General features: G+C 46.7%; 1 protein-coding gene across 10 annotated transcripts in view; it reads left to right on the forward strand.

The window, feature by feature from the left end:
* Positions 1-15,894, forward strand: part of LOC133372259 (SURP and G-patch domain-containing protein 2-like) — a 29,463-nt gene extending 13,569 nt beyond the window's left edge. For 2 of the 10 annotated variants that reach the window (XM_061600585.1, XM_061600588.1), the window contains exons 7-12: positions 2,814-2,925; positions 3,679-4,094; positions 5,086-5,150; positions 6,101-6,243; positions 12,790-12,910; positions 13,258-15,894. In XM_061600585.1, the coding sequence (XP_061456569.1) occupies positions 2,814-2,925; positions 3,679-4,094; positions 5,086-5,150; positions 6,101-6,243; positions 12,790-12,910 (857 nt within the window). In that variant the 3' untranslated portion in view covers positions 13,258-15,894. The other 8 variants (XM_061600595.1, XM_061600587.1, XM_061600586.1 and 5 more) reach the window with 8 other exon arrangements.
* The last annotated feature ends 516 nt before the right edge of the window (positions 15,895-16,410 follow it).

Raw genomic sequence — 16,410 nt, forward strand, 5'->3', positions numbered from 1 at the left:
TGTTTGAACAAACCATGATCGGTAAGCCTGTAATGAACTTCTCTACAGATCATGGTTTTGTTGGGAGTGAAGCAAACCACAGTTGCTGGTTCAGACATGCTAAGCCAGAGATCGTGGCTTGTTTCCCTGCTGTGCAAGCGGCACACGACCTCATGCACAGTAAGCCACAGTTTATGGCTTAATGTGAGGTTCAATCGCAGCCAGGGTTGACTAATGTGAAAACTCCCAGCATGCTTCATAGTTGACTCGGGCGTTGAACCTGGGTCTGTGACACTAGCCACTACACCACACTGCCACTCAACGAATAATGAATTAAAACATGCACACACATTGCCATTCATACAGCAGCCCTGCAAGGAGGTCAGTATCATGTTTCTTATGTATTAAATCTGTTATCAGTACTTCATTCATTGTTTTGGGGGCGGGGGGGAAAGGCTGGGATGAAAAAGAGGTATACAAATAAGTTGTGGCATGTGTCCAGCTTGCTTCTACTCAGAGTAAACTTATTTATATTAATGGACCTAATTTAGTCATGTTAATTTCAATGGAGTATGTACGACTCATGTTGATTATGACCCATTGATGTGGGGTGGAAATTTTCCCCATGCAATTAACTTTTTTTTCTGTAGGAGAAAAAACCCACTTTTACAAAATGCATTTTTCTCTAAAACTTGATAACTAATATAATGAACAAGCACATACAAGTAAGATTACATAACTGGAATGGACATACTACCAGTCAAATCTAGAACTGAAAGTTCTATTTAACTTTTTTAAGACATCTTTTTGTAGGAAGCATGTACATTTGTGCCCACTTTGGCTCCTTAGGTATGCGAAAATTAGTAAATAAAAACATATTTTGTGCGTTCCATTTCCCCTTAAACTTTTGAATAATGCTCATTATGGAAAAGGAGGTGTACATTGTTGAATTGCCATGTCTTAAAATATTTCCAACTCATTGAATTTGTTTGAATATAACATCAGTGGCTATTCATAAAGATGGGTATGCGTTGCCTCCACTGTCAATACCATTTTGTGGGAGAGTCGCTGTTGTGATCAGGTCCGAGTTGTGAGCTTCCCATTGGGACATGGGGTTGGCCACTGTGAGAACGGGATGCTGGACTAGATGAGTCACTGGCCTGATCTAGCAGGGCTCTTTTGTGCTAACATTTCATAGAATCGTAGAATCGTAGAGTTGGAAGGGGCCGATAAGGCCATCCAGTCCAACCCCCTGCTCAATGCAGGAATCCAAATCAAAGCATTCCCGACAGATGGCTGTCCAGCTGCCTCTTGAAGGCCTCCAGTGTCGGAGAGCCCACTACCTCTCTAAGTCATTGGTTCCATTGTGGTATGGCTCTAACAGTTAGGAAGTTTCTCCTGATGTCAAGTTGAAATCTGGCTTTAAACCACAGTGTGTGCTTTATCGATTTCCCCCCAATCTCCTCCCCAGTCAAATATTCTAGTTCAGTTGCTTGAGGTATTAATTTTTTTTAAAGAAATATTTCATGCACCTTTTGCAATTCACACACCATACTTTTTAAGAAACTCTTGCTTTACTAAATGCATCAACTAAACAGGCTAAATCTTCAATGATTAGGATAGTGGAAATGTTACAGTAAACTTGCAGATTCAGGATTTTCCAGAAATATTCATCACTGGTTTCCCACCATCCACTAAAGCTGCAGTCCTATGCCTTGGCTCCTTTCTCCACCTCACCCCCCCCAAGAGGTGTTGCTGAACTACAATTCCCACCATTCCTGACCACAGGTTGTACTGGTTTGGGAAGTTGGAGGCTCACAGATGGTCCCCACTACTGCTATCACTATTTGTTTGGAGGTAAGCCTTGCTGAACTTGATGGGAGTTTTCTTCTAAATGGAAATGGACCGCCTTCAAGTCGATTCCGACTTATGGCATCCCTACAGATAGGCTTTTCATGGTAAGCAGTATTCAGAGGTGGTTCACCATTGCCTTCTAAATAGATGTGGAAAAGAGAATAAACAGCTCACGGTTAAAACCCAATCTTCCTTGAGCACCAATTTGAAGCCAGGCATCTCCGTAGCCCAAATAGTGACAGTCTATTTACTTTATAGAAATTTGAGGCATGCACTCTACGAGTTAGGAAAACACCCTTTGAGAAATGTTACTACTACTTAAGAATAAATTAACAGCAATCAAAGTCCATGTAAGGATGGTTATTGTCTTGTTTTATTTTTGTTTTATGTATGATACGTTCTTTTGGCTTTTCATGATGATGTAAGTTGGCTTGGAGACCTTTAGCAAGTGACTGATCAAAACAACAATAATATTTGATGCATTCAAAAGGGCCTTGGCTCAGGGGTACAGCTTTGCACGCAGAAGGTCCTAGGTTCAATCCCCAGCATCTCCAGGTAGGGTCAGGAGAGACCTGCCTAAAACCTGGAGAGCTGCTGCCAACCAGTGTAAACAATACTGAGCTAAATGGAACAAGCGTCTGACTTGCCAAAAGGCAACTTCATCTTTAAATCAGCTCTTAAACATGATGACTGGAATCTTTTTTTTAATAGAAGAAAGGGCTATAGCTCAGTGGTTGAGGACATACTTTATGCTCAAATGTCTCGTGTGTCTCCAGGTAGGCTTGGAAACACGCCTGTCTGAAACACCTGAGAGGACCTTCTGCTGGTCCTTGTGGATAATACTGGGCTAGATGGACCAGTGGTCTGACTCCGTATATAAAGCAACTTCCTCTGTTCCTGTAATTTATGGTTGTAGCTCACCAACGTGTGCCCCCTGTTTAAAACTGAGTAATTTGATACCATTTTTCCTGTCTTTTCAGTGGATCCCAAAACGATGGTAACAGCTGAGAGACTGGCCAAGTTCGTCGCCGAGGTTGGCCCAGAAATTGAGCAATTTAGTATTGACAACAGTGCGGATAACCCTGACCTGTGGTGAGAGTCCTCCTTCTTCAGTCTTCTTACCCCCCAATAGTAAAATAATGGGCTGTGTGGAACTAGTCTGCTGTGGAGAAGGTAAAATTCATAGAATCGTAGAGTTGGAAGGGGTCTACAAGGCCATCAAGTCCAACCCCCTGCTCAATGCAGGAATCCAAATCAAAGCATTCCCGACAGATGGCTGTCCAGCTGCCTCTTGAATGCCTCCCGTGTCAGAGAGCCCACTACCATTCACACTTGTTCCATCCCCTTTTGCCTCTGGCCGCACCCACTACTGTCATGTGGCCCCTGGACGTTTGCCCAGAAGGGAATTTGGCTCTCATGCTGAAAAAGGTTCCCAGTGCTGTATAGATTGAATGTGGGTCTGTCTGCTTGCAGAAAGCTTGTGCTGAGCCATGGACCCCTCCCCTCGGAAACTGCATAGTCCCTACGCTGTTCCATCAGCAATGTTTTCGTCAGCTTGAACATTTGATGGATTTCATAGAATCATAGAATTGTAGAGTTGGAAGGGGCCTATAAGGCCATCAAGTCCAACCCCATGTTGTGAAACGCATGGAACCAGGAACAAAGTGTTGGTTTACCCCTGAAGAACCCTTGTTTTACCATTTAGATCTGGAGGGGAGGGTAGTGAGTTTCAGATGTGGCAAGACGAGCGAGCCCCATTTTATGTTACCTTGAGCTCCTTCTGGAAAGGCGAGATACAGATGTCATAACGAAGCAATATAGAAATGAAATTCTTCTCCCTCTCAGGTTTTTACATGATCGAGAAAGCTCGGCATTCAAGTTTTATCGGTTGAAAGTGTATGAGCTCTGCCCCTCCATCAGCTTCAGCGATGTGCAAGAATCCACTGGCGAGAGGCCTGAGCCGATGGAGGGTGGCTGGGAGAATTTGGAGGAGGAGGAGGAAGAGGAAGAAGAGGCCCTCCAATCTGGAGCAGAGGAGGAGGAGGAGGAGGGGGGAGCAACAGTGTCGGAAGAGGGGCCTGCCCGAGCGGAGGCCTCTAGTGCATCTGAGGAAGGGCAGCCAGGCTCTGCACCCACAGGGATGTCTGCACAGGTGCTCCCCCAGGGCACGCCCTTCGGGCGCAAGAGGATCAGTAGCAAATCCTTGAAAGTGGGCCTGATCCCAGCGTCAAAGAGGGTCTGCCTCATCAACGAACCCAAAGGTGCGCTAGGCGGCTGTCTGGGGCGCAGGCTGCACGGCCTGCTGGGAGGTCATTTCAAAAGCGGTTTCCATGTTGCATGTATTTATTTATTTATTATGCTAAAAGAGTTGCACTGGTTACCAGTTGCTTGCCGGGCCCAATTCAAGGTGTTGGTTTTGACCTTTAAATCCCTATACGGTTTCGGCCCAGTCTATCTAAAGGAGCGCCTCCAGCATCATCAGTGATGCTGCCCAACAAGGTCAGCCTCAAAAGGCCTTCTCTCCATCCCATCAGTCAAAACAGGCAAACTGGTGAGGACTAGAGAGAGGGCTTTTTCAATTGTGGCCCCCACCCTGTGGAACTCCCTCCCAAATGATCTCCGCCGTGCCCCCTCCTTAATGAGTTTCCACCGGGCTGTGAACACCTGGCTCTGCAGGCAGGCTTTTGGGGTGGGTTAGATTTGATCTTCATTGTTTTTAGATTTTTAATGCCTACGTATTGTATGCCTACGTTGTACGTCGCCCAGAGTGGCTGGACAGCCAGCCAGCCAGATGGGCGACTAATAAAATGAATAAATAATAAATATTTATTGCATTTGTATACCGCCCCATAGCCGAAGCTCTCTGGGCGGTTTACAACGGTTAAAAACATTAAACACAAATAGACAAAGTTAAAAACGCATTTTTAAAAAGCAATTTAAGCATGCATCTTGAGTACCAGTTTTTTCCTGTGTCCTTGACCGCCGATTAATCCCTCTTGCCTGCCTGGATGGGAGGACAGAGGGGTGTGTGTATAGGACTTAGTACTGTATGAAGGTAAAATTTCCAATTGCTGATCCCTGGAAGGTTGCCCAGAAAAGAAGGTTGCCCTCGGTCTGAAAAAAGTCCCCCCGCCCCGAACTAGAAGGATCCGCTCTTTAAGCTGGGGAGGTAATTCTTACTAAATGTTGTTTGTGTTTGGATTGACTTTGGACCTCTTGGAGCTCTTTTTTGTTTCTTTTTTTACATTGCAGTTCATGACCCTATCAGGATCTCGTACGACCGACCTGGTGGCCGTCAATCATTTGCAAATAAGAAGGTGAGGGGGGCAAGCGGCTTGTTTCTTGCAACATGTAATTACAGTACAGATATTATTAAGAGATTTTAGGCCACTTTGAAAACTAGTTAAAACTGCTGTAAAAGATAAAATACACACTGCGTTGCATCAAGGAAGTCGTACTCGGAGTAGAACTGTTGAAATCAGTGGACGAGACTAACTCTTTTTAAGTCCATTGATTTTCATTTTTATTGCAAATATAATGAAAAAGAAAAAAAGTCAGCTCACATTAACAATAAGAATAACCCATCCATCCTAATTTAAACGTACTAATATAAGCAGTCCAAACGGATATCCAAAAGAGGTGGGCATTTATCAGGTACTAGCATCCTTGTGCCTGGCTTTGCTGAGGAATTCTAAGAAACCTTAAAAAAAATGCAGTTATGAAAGCTTCAGTACGCCATCTTGATTCCAAATGGTGTCCAATGGTTTGCAAACATAAACAAAAGCCTGCTTCTCAATCTCTGGAATCATCATGTAAAATTTAGTTGTGCTATATTAAGAGGTGTCCATTAGCAAAGAGAATAGGCAACCCGCTTTTCAAAATGTGTACTAGATAAAGTTCATATGAAAAAAGGCAGTGAGTTCTTTAAACCTTTGAGAAGTGAATGGTGGGTGTTGATCCTTCCAACCTTGAAGTATCAACTCTCTTTGCAACTGTTAGGGCTCGCGGGATCCATTTTTGCGGTCCATCCGTTAGTCCTCACATCACAAGAATATAATTTAATTTTAAAAGTCCGTGAGGATTGGCATCTATCAAGGCTTTTCCAAAACAAAGTTACCAAAATAAGACATCGCAGGACATGGCGACATCGTTCGCCTCAAAGAGGTAGAATCAGTATTACATAGAATGTGTATGATCCTGCCGTTGTCTTCTGCTGTGTGTTTAATGCAATGAGTGGTGGTTGTTGTTCTTTTAATCTGGTTGTCAGTGGCAGAAGTCAAAGAATTTGGAGTTTTCACACAAGAAGCTGAGCCAAAGAAACGTTGGCTTCCAGATGCTCCAGAAAATGGGCTGGAGAGAAGGGCGTGGGCTTGGCGTACGCAGCCAGGGCATCAAGGACCCTGTCAAAGTGTAAGTAGCGATAGAGGAATTGTGCTGGTTTTTTAAAAAAAAGCCTCTAGAATTTCCCAGCAGCTCCTTGCAGCTATTTCCTATTGTGAGCAACAAGGCCGTGTTTTGTATAGAGAGTAGGGAGCATCTGCAGCCTTGGAGGTAGAGTTCTCTGAGCAGACCTCCACGGTTCCTCAACGTCTGCACCACAACCTGTTGACGGCGCAGACCCCTTGACCCTGTGCGACCCCTTCAGCTTGAAGGATGCCTTGGACTACAGATCCCATCAGCCCTAGCCGGCTTGGCCCATGAGAAATAGCCTGGCAGCAACTCTAATGCAGATTGTTGCATGTTTGTTAAATGTATATCTCGCCCTTCCTCCCATTAGGAGCCCAGGGCAGCAAGTTGTTGACCTCATAGCAGGGGTAGCCAACCTGGTGCCCGCTCCCATTATCCCCGGCTTGACTTGCTGGCACTGATGGTAGTCCCAATGGCAACTGGAGGTCATCAGATGTTGGCCGTCCCAGCCTTACAGTGGGGGAACCTCACACCTGGGAGCCAAATAAGCTCTCCAGACTTCTCTGTCTGACTGTCGGACCTCTCTCCAGGCCACACACCCCAGGACAAACCCCTCATTTGCCTTCCTTCACACCCTCCTTTGACGGTTTCTGCATGGCTGGAATATATTCTTCAACTCTGATAACGCCTCTTGCCGGAGTGGGGTATGCAAGTGAATATAGCAACTAGCCTACTGTACAGAGGTAAAGTAAAGGTAAAGGTGTCCCCGCACTTATAGTGCGAGTCGTTTCCGACTCTTAGGGTGACGTCTTGCGACGTTTACTAGGCAGACCATATATATGGGGTGGGATTGCCAGTTCCTTCCCCGGCCTTTCTTCACCCCCCAGCATATGCCGGGTACTCATTTTCCCGACCACGGATGGATGGAAGGCTGAGTGGACCTCAACCCCTTTTCCCGGAGATTTGACTTCCTCCTTCCGTTGGAATCGAACTCCGGCCGTGAGGAGAGCTTCAGCTGCATTACTGCCACTTACCACTCTGCGCCACGGAGGGTCTACTACTCTTAATGTCAATTAATTAATGACATTAATTGCTGCACGCACTTTTGCCTCCGGCTCTCCCCTCCCCAGCCCTACTGGCCACGTAGCACCCTGAAGGTTACCCAGAAGGGAATGTGGCCCTTGGATGGAAAAAGCTTCCCTGACTCTGCCTTCTAGGGGGGAGCTTAGCTGGAATCTCCCAGCTTGTCACAGCATGTAGGGCTCGCAGGAGGCCCTGTTGCTACTATCCTCGCCTTCGGAACAGATGCTCTTATTGGTTGTTCTCATGGGATACGCTGAACAGATGGCCTCTGTGAGTGGGGAGGATGAGCCCAGCTAGCTGGTGAGAACGCCTCATCCCTGGACCCGTGTTCTAGTTGGGGGAGGGGTATTCTGCGTTGCATGCTTGTGCACACTCACAGAATGAGTCCAGCCTCCCCGTTTAAAAAGAGTTTCGGCTAGCTGGGTGTGAGAACTGCTGCCACTCCTCATAGGTCACGCCGGGCGTGCTGGACCGATGGCCTGACTTGGTGTAAGGCAGTGTCCTGCGTTGCACCAGGAGCACCCATTTTGCAGCCACAAGGGTTTGGTTTCTGCCTTCTGCCAGCGCAAGGATGGGGAGGGCTGCTACCTGCTCAAGCGAGCCCGTCATTTGCAAGCCAAGTCCCAAGGCTGCTTCAGGGAGATGATCGGCAATAGTCTAGCCCACTGAGGTCAGTCTTCCTGTACAGCTGGGGTCGCCAGTAGAGTGTTGAACGCAGTGGGTTCACAGCAGCTAGCAACTAATTAACAGATACCAGCTGACAGCCAGACCACAAATCTGCGAGGCAGGAGGAACCAGGAGGCCAGGCAGCGTGTTTACTGTTTGGGAAGCGCCGAAGGAGGATGCAGGGGAGTTGAGTCCTTAAGGCAGTCCAAAGGTCCAGAAGCCAAGAGATCCAAGGCACGGGTCACAGGGGAGCCGGAGCAACGTCTGCGGCAAGGCTTGACGTTGACTCTAGCAAGGAGTCTCCCTTTCCTTCCAGTCTTTTATGCTCGGTGCTCAAGGCCAGGCGCTTACAATCAGCCTGTGTTCCTGCGAGCTCTCCTGCTCCTTAATCGAGCTGATTGCCTTCGTTGCTGCAACACCTGTTGGCGTCTCCTCTCTGCTGGGAAAGGGGCAGCTTCCTGGTCGCTTTGCAACTCTGACAGGCGGGCTCCCTCGGACTTGCCCCTGGTCTGACGAAGGATCCTGAGCTGTCTCCCTGCTTGTCCCCTCTCCTGGGTCTACGGTCTCCCTCTTCCTCCTCGGATGAGTCCTCCGAGGGGGGCATGACATAGTTTCCTTCGGATGTGGTTGGATGGCCAGTGGTCCGGGATGATGGGAGTCCAGCAACGTCTCAAGGACTGCAGATTACAGAGACCTGCCTTAATAACAGGAGGCGGCCTCCGTGCACCAAAGTCCCAGAGCAGCAGGACGCGCAAGTCTGCTGCTCGCCTCGGTAAGGAAATCTTAGCACCGGAAGGGGTGGTCATTGTGTCACTGGGGCCTGTTGGAAGTGTAGAACGCCTCTCAGAAACCAAAGTGATCTGAAATTGTGGTCCAAGGAGAGCCCCCACCCGGCTTTTGTGAACGCAAGGAGAGAGTCGTGTTTTTTTCCTCCGACCTTTTTTGCAGAGGTACGTATGGAGAACATTTTGGGAGGGGCGTTTAGCATATGAAATGTACATCATAGCCAAGTGGTCCGTTTTCTCTTGGATGGCCGTGTGACATGTCACATGATCAATACAGGAAGTGTTGCCAGCAGGGAAGCTTTTGAGAGAGGGGGCCTACTCTGCAGTGTGCAAGGGGGTGGTTTTTTTTTATTATTTCCTGTGCTGAAAATGGAGCATTTGGCCACTTTGGACATTCAAAGTTGTGATCGCAACCTGTATCCCGTTTACTTTCAAACGCAGCTTTGACAGAGCTTCTCTCCTGGACAAAGGAATTCTGCTGTGTGGTAGAGCACCTCTCCCTGGTGTCTCCAGCAGGAAAGAGTCCCTGCCTGAAATCCCAGACGGCTGCTGCTAGTCAGTGTCAACAATACAGAGCTAGGTGGACCCAGTGTTTGGTAGAAGGCAAATTCCTTGCCGTGGGGACCCTGTAGCCTTCTAGCTGCCCCTGGCCTCCAGCTCCCATCATCCCCGTCTTCTGGGGAAGGGCTGCAGCTCAGTGGTGAGACGGTGCTTTGCATGCAGAAGGTGCCAGGTGCAATCCCTGGTGGCATCTCCAGATAAGGCTGGGAGCATCTCCTGCCTGAAAGCCTGGAGAGCTGCTGCAAGTCTGTGTGGACAGTACTGAGCTAGATGGGCCAACGTCTGACTCCATATAAGGCAGCTTCCTGTTTTTGTTTGTGCAGCCAGGAAAAAAAGGGTTAATTGTAATTGGTTCAGCCCAGCACCAGGATCCCTTGCAAGGCACAGCAAACCAGCACGGAAACGATTCTCAGGGCGTGCAGCGGTTGAAAACCATGCCAGGATAGCCGGCCCGATATCGTACGGGAGCTTCACAATGTCTTTGTCTTTCTCCTGTCTAAATGCTCCCCTAGGTGCTGCCAGCCTCTTTACAACAGGAGCAAGGACTCTCAGGCCCATGGGCCGAATATGGCCCTCTGGGCCTCGCTGGGTGACTTTCAGGACTCTCCCTGGCCTGCACCTCTCATCAGCCTTCTCAAGCACTTGAAGTGTTGGTTGCCTGAACCGAGAGAGGCGTGCGCATTTGTGAATGCGTGGAAACCTCCCTGACTCGAATGTAACCTACTGGCCAAAGGCTAATAGCTGCATCTGTTGGTCTACCCACTGTTTGCCTCTGGCCACGACCACCGCCGACATGCCGCCCCTGGAAGGTTGCCCTTGGACTGAAAACAGCTTCGCTTCTCCTGGGGCAGACAGTTCCGAGGTAGACCAGATGGTCTGACTTGGTACCGAAGCTGCTTAGTATGTGCACAGCAGTTTCGTTGGCACGCTTCTTTTGAGTCTCGTAGGCATCATCAGGCAAATGACATCAGCGGAGGCGGCTGTTGGAGGGCCTGATGTAAAAAGGCTTTGTGGTTGCCTTTCTCGGCTTGGGCTAGCGGAAGGGGAATGTGCCTGGCTGCCCTGGAGGCAGTAACAAGATTTTGCTGCCCAAAGAGTTTCTGTTCCATTGGCCAGATCGTCATCAGTGTCTCCAAGAACTTTGCTCTTTTTAGGAGGTATTTTGATTTTTTGTTCTGGGTTTTTTTGGCCATATGCCCAGCTTGACAAGGGCTGTGGCTTGAAAGTCGTCGCTCAGTGTTAAAAGCACCCGCTTTGCAGGTTTGCTCCCCCGCATCTCCAGGTAAGGGTAGGAGAGACTTCCTGTCTGGAATCCTGGCGAGGTGCTGCCAATCAGTGTAGACATTACTGAGCTTGATGAGCCAGTGGTCTGATTTGGCACACGGTAGCTTCCTGTGCTCTTTATTCAGAACCTTGAGGGCTAGAATCTTTAGCAGAAGGGCTGTAGCTCACTGCTTTGCATGCAGAAGGTCCCAGATTTAATCCCTGGCATCTCCAGGTAGGAGAGCTGCTGCCAGCCCGTGTAGACCATTCTGGGGTAGAGGGATCAGCAAACTGACTCAGTATGAGGTAGCTTCCTCTGTTTAAGACTGCTGGGCTTATCTCCAGGGTCCGTGACTAGCAGTCTTTCTGTCATGATTAGGTTTTCATCTTAATTCCATTTTGGGATCCCCCTTGCTCGGCAATTCCACCTGATAGCTGCTTTTTAAGAGAGGTGCCATTAATTCCATTCTCACATGGTTTTGTTTTCATTTATTTTAAGCACGTCTTCTCTTTCTCTGAAATCTGATTAACTTCACTTGCTTGGAAACTAACGCAATATGCGGAGGTAGCTTTTAATCTGTGGCAACCCGTCTTGTGACTGGCAGGTCCCGTTAAGCACTAAGAAGGGGAAACATGGTGAATAAAATTATGCATGGTGAGGAGGAGGTGGGTAGAGTTCTTACCCCTAATTCTCGAACACAACGGGGGTGTCATCCAGCGAAGCTGACTTTTTCAAGATTTAGGATAGACAAAAGGAAGGACTTCTTCACACCGTGCATGGTTAAACCGGCATTTGCTCGCTCCAGATGTAGAGATGGCTATCAACTTTGGATGGCTTTGAAAAGGGATCAGACATTCATTGCGGAGGATAAGGGCATTAGCTCTTAGCTAAGTACTGGACCCTCTGTCAGAGGCTCTGTGTCTCACGATTCCCAGCAACTGGTATTCAAAGTGGGGAGAGCTGATGCTGTTTCACTCGGGTCCCGCTCGTGAGCTTCCCGTCGGGGCATCCGGTTGGCCACTGAGAACAAGATGCTCGACTAGATGGGCCACCTTTGGCCTGATCCAGCCGCAGGGCTCTTTTTTACGTTACTGTTTTTGGGAAGCAAGAAGATCTACAGGAAACTGGAGAGTAGAGCACCTTGGAGTTGGAACGGGATGTGTCATTTGTTGGCTCTCTCTAGTATGCTGCTTGTATTTCTGGGAGAAGGCCATGAAGCTTGTGCCAACTTCCTGTCTTGTGACCCCATATGGAATGAAGTGGGAAGAGCGTGGCTCCTCGTGGCACCTTCCCGCTCCTTCACAAGGACAAGCTTTCTTGGATTTGTTCGCTGTGGACAACATTGCATGGAGCCTCACAAAACCAAAGGCCACCACACAGCTACGAAGGCTCAGCTTGGGGCCGGCTGCCAGCTTCCAGCCAACCCCACCTGTTATGATTCTCCTGAGGATAAAATTGACCTCTGAGCTTGTCAGAAGAAGGACAAGATAAGAAATTGTTAGTTTCTTGTGTGAAAGTCTGATACACCGTTGATCCTGGGAATCGTCCAGCTTGCGTGCTGTGGAGAAAGTGGATAGGGAAACGTTTTTCTCCCTGTCTCGTAACACTAGGATTCGTGGGCATCCAATGAAGCAGAATGTTGGAAGATTCAAGACAGGCAAAGGGAAGGTCTTCCCACAGCACAGTTAAACTACAGAATTTGCTCCTGCAAAATGTAATTATAGCCACCATCCCGGATGGTTTAAAAAGAGGAGTAGTCAAATACATGCAGGGTAAGGCACTGTTCTGCCTCCACCACTGGAAGCCAAGGGCCTCTGAATACTCTTTACCAGAAGGGGAGCATGTTTCTGTTGCGCTCATCCCTGTGAGACCAGGAGGCTGGACTAGATGCCCCCCCTTTGTCCCGATATCCATCAGGACTGTTCTGATCTTACATTTTTCGACAGGCTAATAATGCAGTAGCATATTTTTTGGGAGGGGGGTTTGGATGGCTTATTCCCTGGCACTGTCCAAAATTGGCAACTGTGCCTTTTGGGTTTGCACAAGTGGAAGGGGGGGGAAACCAACTGCACGGTTCGTTGCCTCTTTGGAAACACAACCGCTGACGCCCTGCTTGTTGGTCCTGTGCCTTGTCAAGGAAGCCACCGGTGAGATGTGTGTGCTAACTCTCCGCTTTTGCCTCCTTTTTAGGGGCTCTACCTCAGGAGGGGAGGGCTTGGGTGCGGCAGGGGACGAGAACAAAGAGGACACCTTTGCTACTTTCCGTCAGAGGATGATCCAGATGTACTATCTGAAAAGAGCCAGTAAATAGGTAGGTTGTATGCAACAAGTCAGTTTTGTTTTTCTTTTGAATTAATTGCAAGATTAAAATAATTGTTTTTTCTGTCTTTTTAAAGCTTACCTTCTTTTTTTTGCCCAGTGAGACATTTGCTGTGCCCCACACCAAGATTATCTTGACTTCCTAAAAATGCTATTTTTTGTGTTTTGGAATTTTTGTGTGTGTTTCAATTTAGAAAGTCCAGAATGACCTTTGAACCAAAGAAATAATTATTGTGCTGGAGAGGGCTTACTGCTCTTTGGTAAGCCGTCTCCTGAGAAAGTAGTTATGGAATAATCCCTAACATCCTAAGTGAAGAGTTTGCCGTTCTTTGGATGCAGAAACAGTGAACCTGCTTTTCATCAAAGACCGACTTTCCTCTCTTGACAAGAATTTATGACATATCTGTTCTGGACAGGACAAGAAAATTGACCATCCCCAGTGCGCATGTGTGATAGTCCTACCTGTCTTCCTCAAGATGCAGAAGATTCACCTTTATATACTTTGATAAATTTTCTTTGTAATTGCTTTGGGACTAGACAGCAAGTTCAGTTATTGAATAACTGTCACTCAGTTTATTGGACCATCGGATTGTTTATTGATAAATAAAATTTAAACAGTATGTAGGAACCAATACTTTAATGTGTAGGGCGAATATGAATCTCGCCTTTGTTTTCTGGGGCCTTTATTATTAATGCCTCGGGAGGCTTTCCTCCCACCACCAGATGGGTAGTAGTTCATTTGATCTGTATTTCCATCATCTTAACAGCCTTGATTACCGTTTACCCCTGCAAAGAAACCTCAGCATTTTTTGCAAGAAGGCCTCTTTGTGGTTTTTGGGGGGAGGCAAGGTTGTCTGGAATTCAGGATTCACGCACATCTGTTTTGTATGCCACAGGGCCTGGTTAAAGAATCTGATGATTTGTTGGAGGTGGCGAGTGGCCCTCTTGAAGACTCCTCCCCCACACACCTAGTCCTTGCTTCACTAAATACAGTCGCTGCCGTAATGACGGCAAAGACTCGCATTGACGAAGAGGACACCCTTTAGAATGTTAAGTCACACAAAAGGAAACCCCACTTGCAAAGCGACTGGCTGGCATCCCAATTTGAATGTAACACTCTTTGAATGTTTTTTTAAAAAGTACTTTCTCACCATGCCACTTTCCTTGGGAGTTCTGAAATAACAGAATTTGCCACTGGATCTCTCCACTGGATCTTTCCTTCTGGCTTTTCTGTAAAATACTGCTTCAATTTGTTGACAGGACAAAAGCATGTACTATTTGTTATTCCCAACGCTCTTGCAGTTCTGAACATTCTTTCCCCACAGCCACCCATTTGTGTAGATCTTGTGATGTGCAGGATTATTTCCACCACCATCCTCCTTCAAAAAGTTGGCTTCATGTGCAATGGGAGACCCTTTCCTACTTTGGTTCAGTGAGTTCCTGATTGCTCACTTGGAATGAGCTTTTCTATGCCAGGAAACGCCAAATTACAGAGCCCGGCGTTGACGCTAGCTTGAGTTTCATGCTGTCAAGCACATGTGGTGCATTGTGTGTCTTACCCGCATTTTCAGAGAAATTCAAGCGTCGTTCGTGTGAACTGGTTGGCTCCATCGTTGTTTGAGCTGAGATGTTTGCTGCCGCAAGTGAGATAATTGAAGAATCGTAGGAGATCCCCTATCCTTCGCTCTGCTGGATCCAGTTCTGTCAAGTGGAAGCTGCCTTGAAAGTCTGGCCAGCCTCTCTCGTTAAGCCTTCCTGTGTTTGTAACTACTTTATTTCTAGGAGTGTTTAATTTCTCTTTCCTGTGCATAGTTAGGTGTTGCATTTAAAAAGAGCAATATATCTATATATTGGAGCTCTGTCCGACTTGGCCTTTTTGCCAAATGAACTGGTCTAACCTTCTCTGAGTCTGAATGCCGTTTTCTCTTGCCCTTAAATGGGTTGGAATGGTCTGGAGAGTACCTTTTTAAAAAAGTATTATTTAATGTGAAGCTTCTACTGTGCTCAACCACACTTTTGTGTGTTTTTAAATTTTAGTCTCAGTCTTTCATGTAGCTAGGAACTTTTTTTCTCTTGACTTCAGAAACTTGCAGAGAGTGAGATGGCTGCTTAACGAAATGTATTCTCTCACGTTTTGGGGGGAGGGACAGGTTCTCTTTCCCAACTGGTTTTATGCCCTTCGTGGCTTGAACCTAATTCTTGGGTGTCAACTTAAGAATGTTCATATCCAGATTAATGAAATAAAATGGCTGTGGGTTTTTTTAAACCCAGTTTTGGTGGGGTGGCCCTGATATTTTAAGCTCGCTTCAGAGCTGCATAACGAACTCCTTAAAAAGATGGAACGCTACTTCTGGGGTGAGACCAAAGAGGAAACCTTTTAATCCTCCTGCCCTCCATGATAACTGTGATTACAGCCAATCTTCCTTTATGCTAAGATTTGGTTTGGGACATCATTTAATGGAGCAACACTGGTGTCTTTAAATTCCCTTTGTTGCTTTCCGCTGCAAAACTTTTTGGGTTATTTGAAAACCAAGATTCTCTCCATTTGTGTGTGTCTCTAATGACCTGCTTTTAGCAGGTCAACTTCGGCCAGGGAACATCAGAATGCATTTGCAAAAAAAATTAAACAATAATTTCCACTTGGTAGCCTTGTCGGTTCACTGGTTTTTCTTATTCTAGTTTTCCAGGCTCTCTCACGAAGACCACAAGCACCCACGAACGCTTTCTGATCCCGTCACTAGGGCATGAGTGTTTTTTCTCCTCCCCCCCCCCACTCTTGGTTTTGGAATTATTATTTTTTTAGTGATTCTTGCTCAGAATACTTTTTCTCCCACCCTTTCCTGTGGTATCATAACAGTATTGACCAATAATAGAGAGAAGTTTGTTAGCTGATACAACATTTCTTTTAAAAATGTTTAATGGCATGTAATCCTTTTTTAACAAAAGCCTCCAATAAATGTAAATGAAAAAATCCAACCTGATTCCAAGCCTCATTTCCTGTTGCTTCAAGTAGTCTTGCAAATGTAGGATAACTACCTCCACTCACAAATGCAACGTACCATTTTCTAAAATAGTATTGCTTTCTAGATTTCTTAGGTGCCTTTCACCCGAAGTCCAACTGAGGGTTACAACAATGTAAAAATACAATATTAAAATCAGTTAAAGCAATTTACAATTGGAAGCATAGGTTGGGCCCTATTTATATATGCCCTTCTCAGGTGTCAAAGGCCAGGGTGAAAGGGGGTGCATCTTCAGCATATTATAAAAGCTGTACAGTGAAGGTGCCAGACACGCATCTGTGTGTGCGAGAGAATTCTGCAACTTAGGGGCTGCCCCAGAAAATACTACCCAAAAAATCTTCTGAATGGGGTTGAACTATCCAGAGGGCCTTTCTGCTGATCTTAACACCCAAGAGAGTCTGTAGGGAAGGAGGTGTTTTAATCAGGTATTTGAGGCCTAAGTCATTTAGAGGTTTATAAATCGGGGATGTGT

The sequence above is a fragment of the Rhineura floridana genome, chromosome 18, assembly GCF_030035675.1.
Source record: "Rhineura floridana isolate rRhiFlo1 chromosome 18, rRhiFlo1.hap2, whole genome shotgun sequence".
NCBI lineage: Eukaryota > Metazoa > Chordata > Lepidosauria > Squamata > Rhineuridae > Rhineura > Rhineura floridana.